Raw genomic sequence first — 13160 nt, 5'->3', positions numbered from 1 at the left:
CCGAAGGTGATGTATGGTCCTAGAAGAGTAGTGATGTTGAATTCCAAGCCTATTGGCAAGTTGCGACGGTTATCAGTTGTTGTGAATTTCACCCTAGGGGTGCAGAATTTGTAAAAAGCACTAAAAAAAAAAAAAAAAAAAAACTTGTTCAAAATTTCAAACAAAAAGCACCCTTAAAAAGGCGTTACCAAACTTGTTCTTGTTAGACAAGTTGGAAAAGCCTTATTTTCTTAGCCCTAAGAGCATGTTTGAGATTGCATTAGAAAATATAGCTTTTATAGTTAAAAAGAGCTTTTTTAGAAAAAAAACTTCATTTTTAAACTTTTTTCAAAAGTGCGTTTTAACTATTTTATAATGAAAAAGTCAAAGAAGTGCTTTTGAAATATTTTACCAAACATATTAACTTTTTGTTTATCACAATTTTTTTAGTACTAAAAGTACTTTTAAGCTCTATAACACAGTTCTAAACATACCGTTAAATATCCATGGATCATTAGTATGATTAGGGAGTACAATACCTAGAATGCCCCAACTCGAAGGTCGGAAAGGTCCACAACGGCCCACCTCCTAGGCCCCAAAAATCTATAAATAGGAGGGGCGCTCCCGTTCCAAGCGTAGTATAAAAAAAAAAAAAAATCAACTCAACGTTGTTTCCAATTGAAAAATTGTATAAAATGCTAGTTTGACTAAAATAACCTATCTTTAGAAACAAAACCCCTAAACAAAGCCACCTCATTGGCTCATTCTATCTTTACAACAATTCATCAAGTCCAACCATCAGAAATAACATAACGGTTTTCAAACATCCCCTATCAAAATGGCGGGACGAGTTCAACCCAAACCATTAACTGTTTTCTTTTTCAATTTAATTCACCAAATTAAACTTAATAAACCAGTTTAATTAACATAAACAAAAAAAAAAGAAGCATCAATCACCATATCCGATCCTCCATGGGAGGCTGCATTGCAGCACCTTCAAAAGCAGGTGCCCTCAGGAGGCACAAGGACTACTCCAACCGTGCACCCGAACAACGCTCCGAGACACCTCGCGGGTCTAGGCGCGTTTCGATCCTCCGCAACCCCGCCGGCGGCAACATCCACCACAAATACCGGTTCGGGAAAGAGCTGGGCCGGGGCGAGTTCGGCATCACCCGCAAGTGCTTCGATCTCCAGACGGGTGAGGCCTTGGCGTGCAAGACCATACCCAAGAGCAAGCTCCGGACCGAGATCGACGTGGAGGATGTGCGGCGGGAGGTCGAAATCATGCGCCATTTGCCGAAGCATCCCAATATTGTGTGCTTCAAGGAGGCTTACGAGGACAAGGAGGCCGTTTATCTTGTCATGGAGCTCTGCCAGGGTGGCGAGCTCTTCGATAGGATCGTCGCGCGAGGGCATTACACCGAGCGCGCAGCCGCTACCGTTACCAAGACCATTATTGAGGTTTGTAAGGTAAAACTTTTTCACTTTTACCCTTTTTCTTTTAATTTTTTCTCTATTTTTTCAATAGACAAAAAAGTGTCCATGATTACACCTTCTTCCATAAGTTTGCAACGTGGATTATCATTCGAAATTCTTTGTTAAATGATTAAATCAAATGTTTAATGAGCAAAATCCCCAAAATAACCTTAACATGTTTATAAAATTACAAAAATACCTTGAATTTGAACAAGGTATTTTAGGAATTTCACTTCCTTCATTAAAATTTAACAGTTAACACTTTTTAAATTTAAATGGTATAATTGCAAAAATGATGAAAGATCCAGAGTGGCAAGTAAAATTGTTTTTTTTTTTTTTTTTGAATTCGAAGGACATAGAATATATGATTCTTATTTTGATATGTTTCTTCATTCTTTTGAACTTTTAGCATTTTAAATGGAAATTATTAGTTTATAAAGATCCTGCTTCTGTATCGTGTAAAATGGAAATTATGTTTCTCTGTTTCGAGCTCGTTACTTCGTTAAAAATCCAGAAATGTTTAAGAAAATGCATGGAAAGAGTGGTTTAAAGTTTTAGTATTTTAATCCACAAGTGTATTGATAAAATAACTTGTTGCATTTTTGAAGTACTGATCAAGGGAACGTGGTCAATAAGATTAGGTTATGTATTATATTTGCTAATGGTAATTCCCGAAGCTTTTAGTGGGGAGTTTAAGACCTAAAAGCATTGCCACTTGAATGTCCAAGAATCTTAGTCATGAAATTGGTGGCAAATAAGGACAAAGTTGCATGTAAATTGGAAAATGCATGCCTTCATTGTCTGTGCCATCCCGAGGTAGCTTAGCTGCTTAGATTGTGGTGATATTTAGTGCTTTGATCTTCATCTAATAAGCCCACTTTTATAAATCTTTTCGACTCAAGACAAGACTAGAATCTAGATACACATATAATTCATTTCAACTTTACCATTTGGCATTCAACTGCTTAGTCCTTTGTTCTTTGCATGTGTTAGTGCACAATCCTAGCTAGCTAGGCCACTTTCTGTGTATCACCTTGTTGATTAATGATTATGCATTTGATTATTTTACTCTCCAAAACATGTTGTCACTAAGAAAAGGGAGACTTTTCAGTATAGCATATAAAAGAGGCACATTTGCCCTTATTTGTTGCATCAAGTTTAGAGGCCTTGCTGTCCAGTCTTCTCTTTGTAGAGCTCTGAAAACATGCATGTAGGGTTGTGATATGTGAGGATATACTCTATTGTAATTCTCCCAAAATCTTAGCTGAATGTTTTGTTTCTTTTCATCTAAAATGTTTCCAACTAGATATAATTTGTCCTTCTAATTTCGGTAGGATATTAAATTTTCATTTTGAACCTACCTGGAATACTCAATTATATATTGTGATGCTGAGGAATGGTCTACAAGTGGGACACATCTGTGAAAAAAATAATACAAAGGGAAAAAAGTTAACAAGTGATCAATCAACCTGGAATCACAAACAGAATGAAACTTATTTAAAAAGATATGCTGTTTCCATTTGTACCAGGGCTCTCTGATGCACTTCTTTTTGCATGCTTCTCTTCATCTGACCTGTAGTTGATAGTGTTAGCTGATTTACATCCTATTGATTTTTATTGGGTTTACATGTTTTTGAAGTTGCTTCTGGTCTATGCCTATATGATATCCACCCTATCCGTGAGTGTAGAAAATCAAAACTTGTATCTATAACATGTCAAGGACAAGCTTTATTCAATAAACTGTCAGAATTTGGCTCCATGCCTTGTTCAATTACATGGATATGGTTTTTGCTTCTGGGAATGTATGGCATATTATTCAATTATGTGAAGAGTAAATCTTTTATGCTTGTCTCAGGTATGCCATGAGCATGGAGTCATACATAGGGATCTGAAACCTGAGAATTTCTTATTCACAGATGGAAGTGAAACTGCTCAGCTGAAGGCAATTGATTTTGGCCTCTCCATATTCTATGAACCTGGTATCCTTAATCTTTCTTGGATTATAATATTTTTCATTTTAGCTTTGTGCATACATTAAGTACTTGTCTTCAACTATTATCTTCACTATTTGTTGGTAGGTCAGAGATTCAGTGAAATTGTTGGAAGTCCATATTACATGGCTCCAGAGGTCCTAAAACGAAATTATGGACCAGAAGTTGATGTATGGAGTGCAGGTGTTATCCTTTATATCTTGCTCTGTGGAGTTCCCCCCTTTTGGGCAGGTAAGTTCCTTTCAAATTGCATTTTATAAATTATCTCAGTTCTTGCAAAACAGTATGAAGTTTATCATGTTAGCATAAAAAAAAAAAATTGTGTGGAAAAGCTAAATTCAGAGTGCATCCTAATATGGGGCTTTACAACTAGCACAGAAACTGAGGAAGGAATTGCACAGGCAATTATTCGGGGTAATGTGAATCTTGAGAAGGATCCTTGGCCAAAGGTTTCTGAGGAAGCAAAGGATCTAGTGAAGAGTATGCTTGATCCAAATCCTTACAATCGTATGACAGTCCAAGAAGTCCTTGGTATGTACCCTTTTACCTGCACATGAAAATATCTTTATGTTGTTGCTTTAGATTACATGCTTGCCAACGAAGCTGAAGATTCGTAGGTCCAATGTGACTCAAGCTACAGACAAACAGCTAGGATAACGTGGCAACTCTAAATATATTGACACGCAGAATTCAGACCCCAACGCTCACAATAACAAATTATGCAGTCAAGTATGAAGCAAATAGATATATCAAACCACAAAAAGAAGCCTAAAAACATCCACACATCAACACACCAAAATTTTTTTGACGAAGTGGAAACCCTTTGAAAACCTAAAAGGTAAAACCATTTCAGGACAGCCAAACCTAGGAAATAAACACTAAGCAAGATTCAATACACAGGTATAGTACACTTAAAATCCTTTGTAAAGACTAAGACAGTATGTGCTCAGTCAACTCCTCATTTGCCTCCTGTCCATGGCAGCTCCAAATCTTCACCGACTAATATTTCTTCTTGATCTTCTTAGCATCACCGGTAGACTTCAATCAGTTTGTTGATGTACAACAGCAATGTAGTTTGAACACTCCAAGAAAATTAGACTTCAAGACATATACCATCAATATCTCTTGGCACACATAAAAATGCTAAGCACTCATTATTTAGAAACACTCAATATCATAAGTAAATAATGTTGCTTAGCCCTCAAAAAATTGTTCCTTCAAAGTCCTTAAATAGACTCGTGAAAATCTGCCATGAAACCTAAAGTCGGTTTAGTTTTTTTGTGGCGGTGTCCGGAAATGTTAATAAGGTGTCCAGATATCCTTAGGGTTTAAGTTCTAAAAACAGCTTCATGTACAGACATCAATAAGCACATTAGCGCATGGAACTCTCTGTAACTCATCATGTTTGGACATGAGCGCACGAGTCAGCGCACGAAAGTTTCTATCCAACATCCTGTCTGGACATGTGCGGACGGGCCAGCACACATAACTCTTTGGCGGCATCCTGTTCGAACATCTGCAGATGAGTTTCTACGCATAGCTTTTTGTACTTGATTTTCTTGAGTAATCTTTTAATACAAACCTTGGGTAGAACTCACCATTGAAAACCGGGTTACAAGGGAAGGGTGCCCAGAAACTTATATACACATGGTTAAGATTAGACTTAACCTATGTGGAACACTAGGATCGTAACATATCACCACGCTCCGCAACTGACGTCCACGGCAGCCCTTGGTAGCCCTTTCTCTTTCGGTGGCTCCACTCATCTATCATTTAATCCGGCCTATAGGTCGCCTCCTCTGTGACTCGACGACAAAGCCGCAACCCATTCGATCCCATACTCAACGAACTGCGTCCAATCTCATACTCGACGTGGTGACTAGCTTTGATACAAACCTTAGGTAAAACTCACCCTTGAAAACCAGCTTGCAAGGGAAGGGTGCCCAAGAGCTTAGAAACACATGGTTAAGATTAGACTTAACCCATGTGGGGCACTAAAATCTTAACATCTTCAACCCAAATCCCAAGTACAAATATACCCAATGCCACAAAATATAAAAGCACTTGTTTTGTACACCAAATAGGCCAATAAAAAAATCTAACATATATATCTAAGCTTCATTGTCTCGATTGTAGCTAGGCTCCTTTAAATTGACGGGATGCAATTACATAATCCGAGTTGGATTAAATTATAATTACTTCAGTTAAGTGGCCCCAAGGACCCAAAGGTATATATGTTGTTATATGTTGGATTTAGTTTGAGGATTGCCAGACATTCATCTGAGTGTAACTCCTTCCAACTTGAAGTTAGTGTTCTTAACCATATACAACACCTCTCCTCTCCAAAATCCTCAAGTTTCTATTGTTTTTCCAAGTCAATCAGTGAAAATTGGTTTATTGAACCTCTGTTCACATCAAATTTTAAAAGCATAGATTTTTCCTGCTGTGGTGCGAAGTTTTCGACATAGTTGTTTTACTTTCTATTGTACCCTTTTTTACGTATTTATCCAAAAAGGTACATCACAAGAAAAAGAAAGAAAGAAGGAAAGAAGAATGTAGAATATAATCTACTAAATGACAGGAAAGGGCTATATTAGGTATCTTTGTAGCAGGGCTTATATTGCACAAAGATGCATGAATAGCCCGTTGAAGAAGGAAACTTCCCAAACAGCTTATATGATTTTATTTCCTTTGTATCTAATTTTATTTCCATTTATTTCTCATTGATTATATTTCCATATTACATTGTATCACTTTTCTATATAAGCGATGTAGCAACATCAAGTGATCATCAAGGAAAATAAGAGTATTTTTCCATTCTTCTTCCTCCAACTTGGTAATAGTTTTGAATTCGAACACCATCTCTACAGTTTATTCCCTATTTCAATTAAAATAATTCACTTATTGTTTAGTCCCATGTGTGAGGAGTGTTATCCCCACCTTTATCTACTTCCAAAGGTGTTTGATTTGTTCACATTCATGGTCCGACTTGGGGAAAACTTCATCCTCATGCTAACAAATGTAGCTTTGTGGGTTATTCCGCTACTCAAAAGGGGGATAAATGTCATCATCCCCCTTTGCAGAAGCCTTTTTTTTCTCAATGGTTGTTACCTTCTTTGAGTTGAACCCCTTCTTTGAGTTGCACCCATGGCCGACTCATTGGCTAGGCCAATTAGGCGACAGCCTAAGCCCCCCAATAAAGTAAGTCCCCAATTACCAATAGCATAATTACATTTTGTTTAACAAAAAAATATTTTAAGGCCCCAATTATGGTAAAGCGATTACTCAATGCTCTTTAATTAAGACTCAATTATAGTAAAAAAAAAAAAGAAATTGAATCCCAAGATATTGAAACTTTAGAGTGAAAGAAAGAGAAAAATGAAAAGTTAAATTGAATCCCAAGATATTGAAACTTTAGAGTGAAAGAAAGAGAAAAATGAAAAGTTACATTAATAGCAGCCTATAATAGTAAGTAATTTTGCCTAAATGTAAAACTAACATATTCACTACGTTTGTTCATTAAGCTAATGTTTAAAGGAAATTTCATTTTGCACAAATTAAATTCTATATAAAAGGAATTATATGTAGCTTAACACAAAATACGTCATTTGTTGAAACTAAACGTCTTGAAACAAAGATAAATTCTACATGTTGTTTGGAAAAACTTAAGAGCAAGAAGCAATAAAAACGATTTTAAATAAAAAATATAAACTAAAAATTAATATTAATATTATTTAATTAATATTTTAAAAAAAGGGCCTTAAATTTGTTGTCTTAGGCCCCAAAATCTATTGTGTTAGCCTTGGTACTTGCACCCATATATTTCATCCACCCACACTTCTCCTCAAGGGGAGAGTCCGACTCCGACTGAAGAAAAGTCTTCTATGAGTGGTCCTTTGCCTGTCCCTACTCATGTGCCTGAGCATGACAAACAACAGTCGCTTGCTAATCAGTTTCTTGACAAACAACAACCATGTGCTAATTAGCCAATGAGCCATCGTTAATGGAGGAACTAAGAGTTTACTCACCAAAATGTTAGGTTATTCCTGATGCTACTTGTTGAACATCTGACCCTGACTCACGTAATAGTACCTTTACCCCTAATTTAAATTCTTCAATACATGTTGTCAATGATATGAGTCTACCTATTGCTCAATGTAAATGGGTTAGATCTTATACTCAACATCTTATATCTAACTTTATATCCTATCAACATCTTTCAGTCTCATATTGTTCTTTTGTATCCAAATTCTCTTCTGTGTCTATTCCACAAAATCAACAGGAGGCAATTAAGGATCCAAAGTAGAGGGAAGCGATGCAAGAAGAGATGAGAGCTCTACACAAAAATAACACATGGGAGCTGGTCAAGTTGCTTAGTGGAAAAAAGTCAGTTGGATGCAAATGGGTATTTATAATGAAGCATAAGGCTGATGGGTCAGCGAAAAGATATAAGGTCCATTTGGTGGCAAAAGGCTTTGCTCAAAACTTATGGGATAGACTATAAGAAGACATTTGCTCCAGTAGCAAAGATGAATTCTATCCGAATCCTGCTTTTTTTGGCAGTGAACTTAGATAGGCCACTTCAGCAACTTGATTTGAAGAATGCCACAAATATGTAATTAGTTGGTCGAAGATTTGTTTTTCGATGTCTTGTTGTTGTTTAGGGGTTAGAAACCCGGTTCCATTTAACTGTTGTGACGTCCCACATCGTCTGGATATGGAGATGAGGATGTGCTTAAATATATACTACACCCTTAATGACAACAACGCGTTTTAAAGTTGTGATGGTCATGATCCCATCAGAACTCGGCAGTTAAGCGTGCTTCTGCTGGAGTAGTACCAGGACGGGTGACCTCCTGGGAAGTCTGGTTTGGGGGAGCTAAAAGCGGACAATATTGTGTATCATTGAGGTGGGGTGTTACAAATGGTATCAGAGCCATTGCCCAGCCTGAGATGGGGGAAGCGTGCACAAGCCCATGAAGATCGCTAGCGGGCACTCGCTGGGACGGACGCCAAGAATGGGCTAATTCCATGAGGGTCGCCAACGGGGACGCTGGGTCTTAAGAGGGGGTGATTGTGACGTCCCACATCGCCTGGGTATGAAGATGAGGATGTGCTTAAATATATACTACACCCTTAATGACAACAATGTGTTTTAAAGCCGTGATGGTCATAATCTCATCAGAACTTCGCAGTTAAACGTGCTTCTGCTGGAGTAGTACTAGGATAGGTGACCCCCTGAAAAGTCTAATTTGGGGGAGCAAAAAACGGACAATATTGTGTGTCATTGAGGTGGGGTGTTACAACTGTGGTTTTATGTGGAAATGGTTGTGGCGTTATGCTACGAAGAGGGAGGCTTTGTGGAAGTTGGTGGTGGAAACTAAATATGACAATACGAAGGGAGGTTGATGTTCTAAAGAGGTAGTGGAACCCTTTGTAGTGGGAGTGTGGAAATATTTTAGGAGGGGTGGGGAGTCTTTTCTAGATATTTTAGATTTGAAGTGGGTGATGGGTCAGTGATTAAGTTCTGGTATGACTTGTGGTGTGGGGATCGGTCCCTATAGTCTACTATACCAGAATTATTTAGTATTGCAAGATGTGCACAATCATGTGTAGTTCTTTAATGAATATATATCTTCAGTGGAATATATCATTTACAAGACCAGTGCATAATTGGGAGGTGGATTTGGTCACTTCTTTCTTTGATATTTTGTACTCTATCAGGCTGAGACACAAAGGCGGGGATAAAATATGTTGGATCCCATCCAAAAGGTAGACGTTTGAAGTAAGATACTTTTATCATGCGTTGTCCATTTATGCTGGCTCCCCATGTCCTTGGAAGAGTATTTTGAGAGGTAAGGCTCCTTCGAGAGTAATATTCTTTGTGTGGAGGGCGGCTCTAGGGAGGATTTTAACTATCAATAATTTGAAGATGAGCGTCATAGTGCTAGATTGGTGTTGTATATACAAAAGGAGTGGGAGTCTATAGATCATCTTGTGCATCGTTGTGAGGTAACATGAGAATTATGGGTTGCGATGTTCCGTCTTTTTGGAGTAGAGTGAGTTATGTCTAGAAATGTAATAGCATTATTGGCTAGCTAGAGAGGTCGGGTGGGATGCCGTAATATTTTAGAATTTTGGAGGATGGCTCTTTTGTACTTAATGTGGAGCATTTGGGGGGAAAGGAGCACAAGTATGTGCTTTAAAAATTGTGAGATTTTGATGATGTTCAAACCCCTTTATGCATGGATGACGGCGTATAGTAGTCTTCACTTTTCTAGTTGTAATTAATTTTTAGACTTTTGTTATTCTTTTCTCCCTTATAGAGGATCTCTCATGTATACACGGGTTGCGTCTCACTACAGTTTCTAAAAAAACAATACTAGAAAAGAGATTTTCGGTCCCTTTTTCCAGTAGTAGTCACATCTAAGATTTTCTCATTCCTCTCACCAGTACAAACATTTTGAAGAATGTCTTGAAAGACCTAAGTATTTGGAAATATCTTGAAAAAGTCTAGATTGGCGAATAAGCTTCTTCATACTGATACATTGATTCCCCTCTATATTTTTTTTATTAAAATGAAATTAAGGATTCATTGATTAATGGTCCTTTGACAATTATTATGAAATGTCTGTATTTTCCTTGCTAGCAATTTGCTTGGCACTTATGCTCACTTTAATTATGCACAGGAGTGAATGTTAATCATATAATAAATGAACTAATCATTCTCCTGTTTCTTATATGAAGAAAATACTTGGATAAAAAATACAAATCATGTTCGTAATGTTTCTTTGGGAGAAGATGTCAGAATAAGGATAAAGCAGTTCACCTTGATGAATAAATTCAAGAAGAAAGTTCTAAGAGTAAGTTTTTGAATGCTTTATTTCCTTTTCATGATCTGATTGGAGTTAAAGCTGGGTTTCCTCAAGCACCATCAGTTGCTATCTTTCTTCACCTCAGGTGGTAGCAGAGAACTTGCCAGATGAGCAAATATATGGAATCAAACAGACGTTTGATATGATGGACACAGACAAAAATGGAAATTTGTCATTTGAGGAGTTAAAAGAGGGCCTCCATATGATTGGCCACCCTGTTCCTGATCCTGATGTGCGGTTGTTAATGAATGCTGTGAGTATATTCTGCTTATGACCTTACTTGTCACATAGACTTTCTTTTCGTGTTCTTTGTTCTCACTATAAACATAGCAACTAAAAAATATACCATTCTTTGGTTTCACTTTAAATATTCCAGATTTTTTTCTTACTTCATGAATCATTAAACACCATTCCATTAAAGTCACTGCCTGTTGGCTCATAGTAGCATCCACCTTTAGTACCTTGGAGAATCAAGAACTACAAACACATGTTCGTCGTCCTTTAATTTATGGTCAAAACTTCCTCAACGTCCATGTTATAATTGTGTTGAAGATGTTTACATAGTCTACTAGTGGCGCACTATAGATGTCAGATAGCTGAGGTTTTGCAAGTCTTTTCGCCTGATCAATGCATACATTTTTACTTCATTGCACTTTTAACACTAAATGCAGTTACTCTTCATGCTCCAACTTCATTAATTATGGGCAAGTAAAATTATTATTCCCATGAAGAACAGAAATCAAATTCATATTTGCATATACAAGCTAATATATATATATATATATATATATATATATATATATATATATAGTATTGATTATTGTTACTTAATAAATAATATATTTTATAACATATTGTTATTAATATACATATATATTAATAAATAAATATTATTATTATTATTATTATTATTATTATTATTATATATACCCGGTAACCAGATCGGGATACCTGGTTACTGGTTTTTTTCAACTGTTTTAAAACCGGTTTCCTGATTACCGGTTGGTACCTGGTTATAACCAACCGGGTTGACACCCCTATTGATGCAGAAGCCCAAGAGCATCAAATTTTATCTAAGCAGATTGAAGAGATGACAATTTATGCTTACATATATTATACATGTATTAAATACTTTTTGGCTGGACCGCTCATATCAATTGCAGCCTTGATCTTGAAGGATCTATTTTTCTAGGTAGCCAATGTCATGTCTTCGCTTCTTTCCTGCTGAATGTTTCCATTGTTATGTCATTAAATCTGGGAGTCCTTCCCATTTCCATTTCCATTTCCATTTCCTAATCCCGAAAATCTGAGACTTTTTAATTTATACTGAAGGCGGATATTGATGGAAGTGGCACACTAGACTGTGAGGAATTTGTGACAATGTCTGTTCACCTGAAAGAGATTGACAGCGATGAAATTCTCTCTCAAGCTTTTAGTGTCTTTGACAAAAATCAAAATGGGTATATCGAGTTTGATGAGTTGAGAGAGACTTTGTTAGATGACAAGCATGCTACTAACAATGATCAGGTCATCAAAGATATCATATTTGATGCTGACTTGGATAAGGTAATAATAATCCTCTCACTCATATTACTTTTGAAATATACTATTATGAGAAGTGATATTTAGAGCATGTTTGAGATTTTGTTTAAGAAATAGAGATTTTAAGTAAAAAAATCGCTTTTTGGCTATTTTTGGACCCTTAAAAGTGCTTTCAATTTTTTTTACCAAACGGATACTTTTTCCTTCAAATGAATTTTTTGAGTGTTAAACGTGCTTTTAGGCCCCTCAAATACACACCCAAACAGGCCCTTAATAAGCTGTCGTAAACTTCGGTAAATGACTACCATGCAATTCTCGTATGAGAGTCTTCTATTTAGTAGACTTTGGTAGATGACTACCATACAATTCTTATATGAGTGCCTACTAAATAGTGTTTCTCTATTATTATTATTATTATTTAATACCTTTTAGCTAATATTTTCCTTTTGAATTTTCATCAACAGGACGGTAGAATCAGTTATAATGAGTTCAAGGCAATGATGAAGACAGGCATGGGTTGGAAAATGGCTTCTCGCCAATATTCTAGAGCTCTGTTAAATGCACTAAGCCTCAAATTGTTCAAGGAGAAATCTATGGAACTAAAATTTGACTAATCACCTCCAAGAATTGAGGTACCTTAAATATTGTCCTTTTCTCCCGAGAAGACATGGAAAACGGAAAGATAATATCAAATATTCTTAACTGCTGATTTCGTAATCAAGTTGGTTTTATGGAAATTGATATGGATTCTTTTGGGAGAAGCACAGGTTTGATGATGAGATTGTTATATTAGATTGTCTATTAGTGTCCGTTTGGCTTAGTGATTTCAAAACGTGTTAGTTTTAAAAATAGCAATTTTAAAACGCACATAATGAAGATGTAATTTTTAATAACGCAATTAAGAGTTTGGTAAAAATCGTGAGTTTTTTAAAAATTATCTAATGAAAATGCGGTTCAACTTTAAAAATCGTGCATTTTTAAAATTCACTCCTTGTCTGTTGTGTGAAAAAAAAAAAAAAGAATTTTTGCACAATTCTGAACTATTTTTTTTCCAAGCGTACTTTCAAATGAGACACTTCCCGTTATTTTTTTTTTTTTAAAAAAAAAAATTGTGTTTGACCTACAAAAATTGCGAAGCCAAACACACTCAGATTGAGGATGAAATATCATTTAACTGGAAATTAAAATTTCCACTTTAAAGAAAAGATGTTCTTTAGCTTGTCCAGATTTGTTATTTATTTTTTATTTTTTTCTAAATTGAATAAGGAAAAAGGGTTACTGGGAAGGAAACCTTACC

At 36.2% G+C, this 13160-nt stretch overlaps 1 protein-coding gene across 1 annotated transcript; it reads left to right on the top strand.

Annotated features, from left to right (window-relative positions):
* Window positions 1-845: 845 nt before the first annotated feature.
* CPK24 (calcium-dependent protein kinase 24) lies at window positions 846-12551 on the top strand. Its single transcript, XM_059600491.2, has 8 exons — window positions 846-1449; window positions 3311-3434; window positions 3534-3677; window positions 3825-3977; window positions 10194-10309; window positions 10407-10574; window positions 11654-11887; window positions 12328-12551. The coding sequence occupies exons 1-8, from the start codon at window positions 952-954 to the stop codon at window positions 12475-12477; spliced, it is 1587 nt and encodes a 528-aa protein (XP_059456474.1). The 5' UTR covers window positions 846-951; the 3' UTR covers window positions 12478-12551.
* Window positions 12552-13160: the final 609 nt, after the last annotated feature.

Source organism: Corylus avellana, chromosome 2 (genome assembly GCF_965113065.1).
Source record: "Corylus avellana chromosome 2, dhCorAvel1.hap1.2, whole genome shotgun sequence".
Classification (NCBI taxonomy): Eukaryota; Viridiplantae; Streptophyta; class Magnoliopsida; order Fagales; family Betulaceae; genus Corylus; species Corylus avellana.
This window is presented reverse-complemented; position numbering and strand designations above follow the sequence as displayed.

Coding starts and splice junctions, on each gene's coding strand:
- CPK24 (XM_059600491.2), top strand. CDS start 952: ATGGGAGGCTGCATTGCAGCACCTTCAAAAGCAGGTGCCCTCAGGAGG. Junction 3,678..3,824: donor AGTTCCCCCCTTTTGGGCAG/GTAAGTTCCTTT, acceptor CAACTAGCACAG/AAACTGAGGAAGGAATTGCA. Junction 3,978..10,193: donor GACAGTCCAAGAAGTCCTTG/GTATGTACCCTT, acceptor TCTTATATGAAG/AAAATACTTGGATAAAAAAT.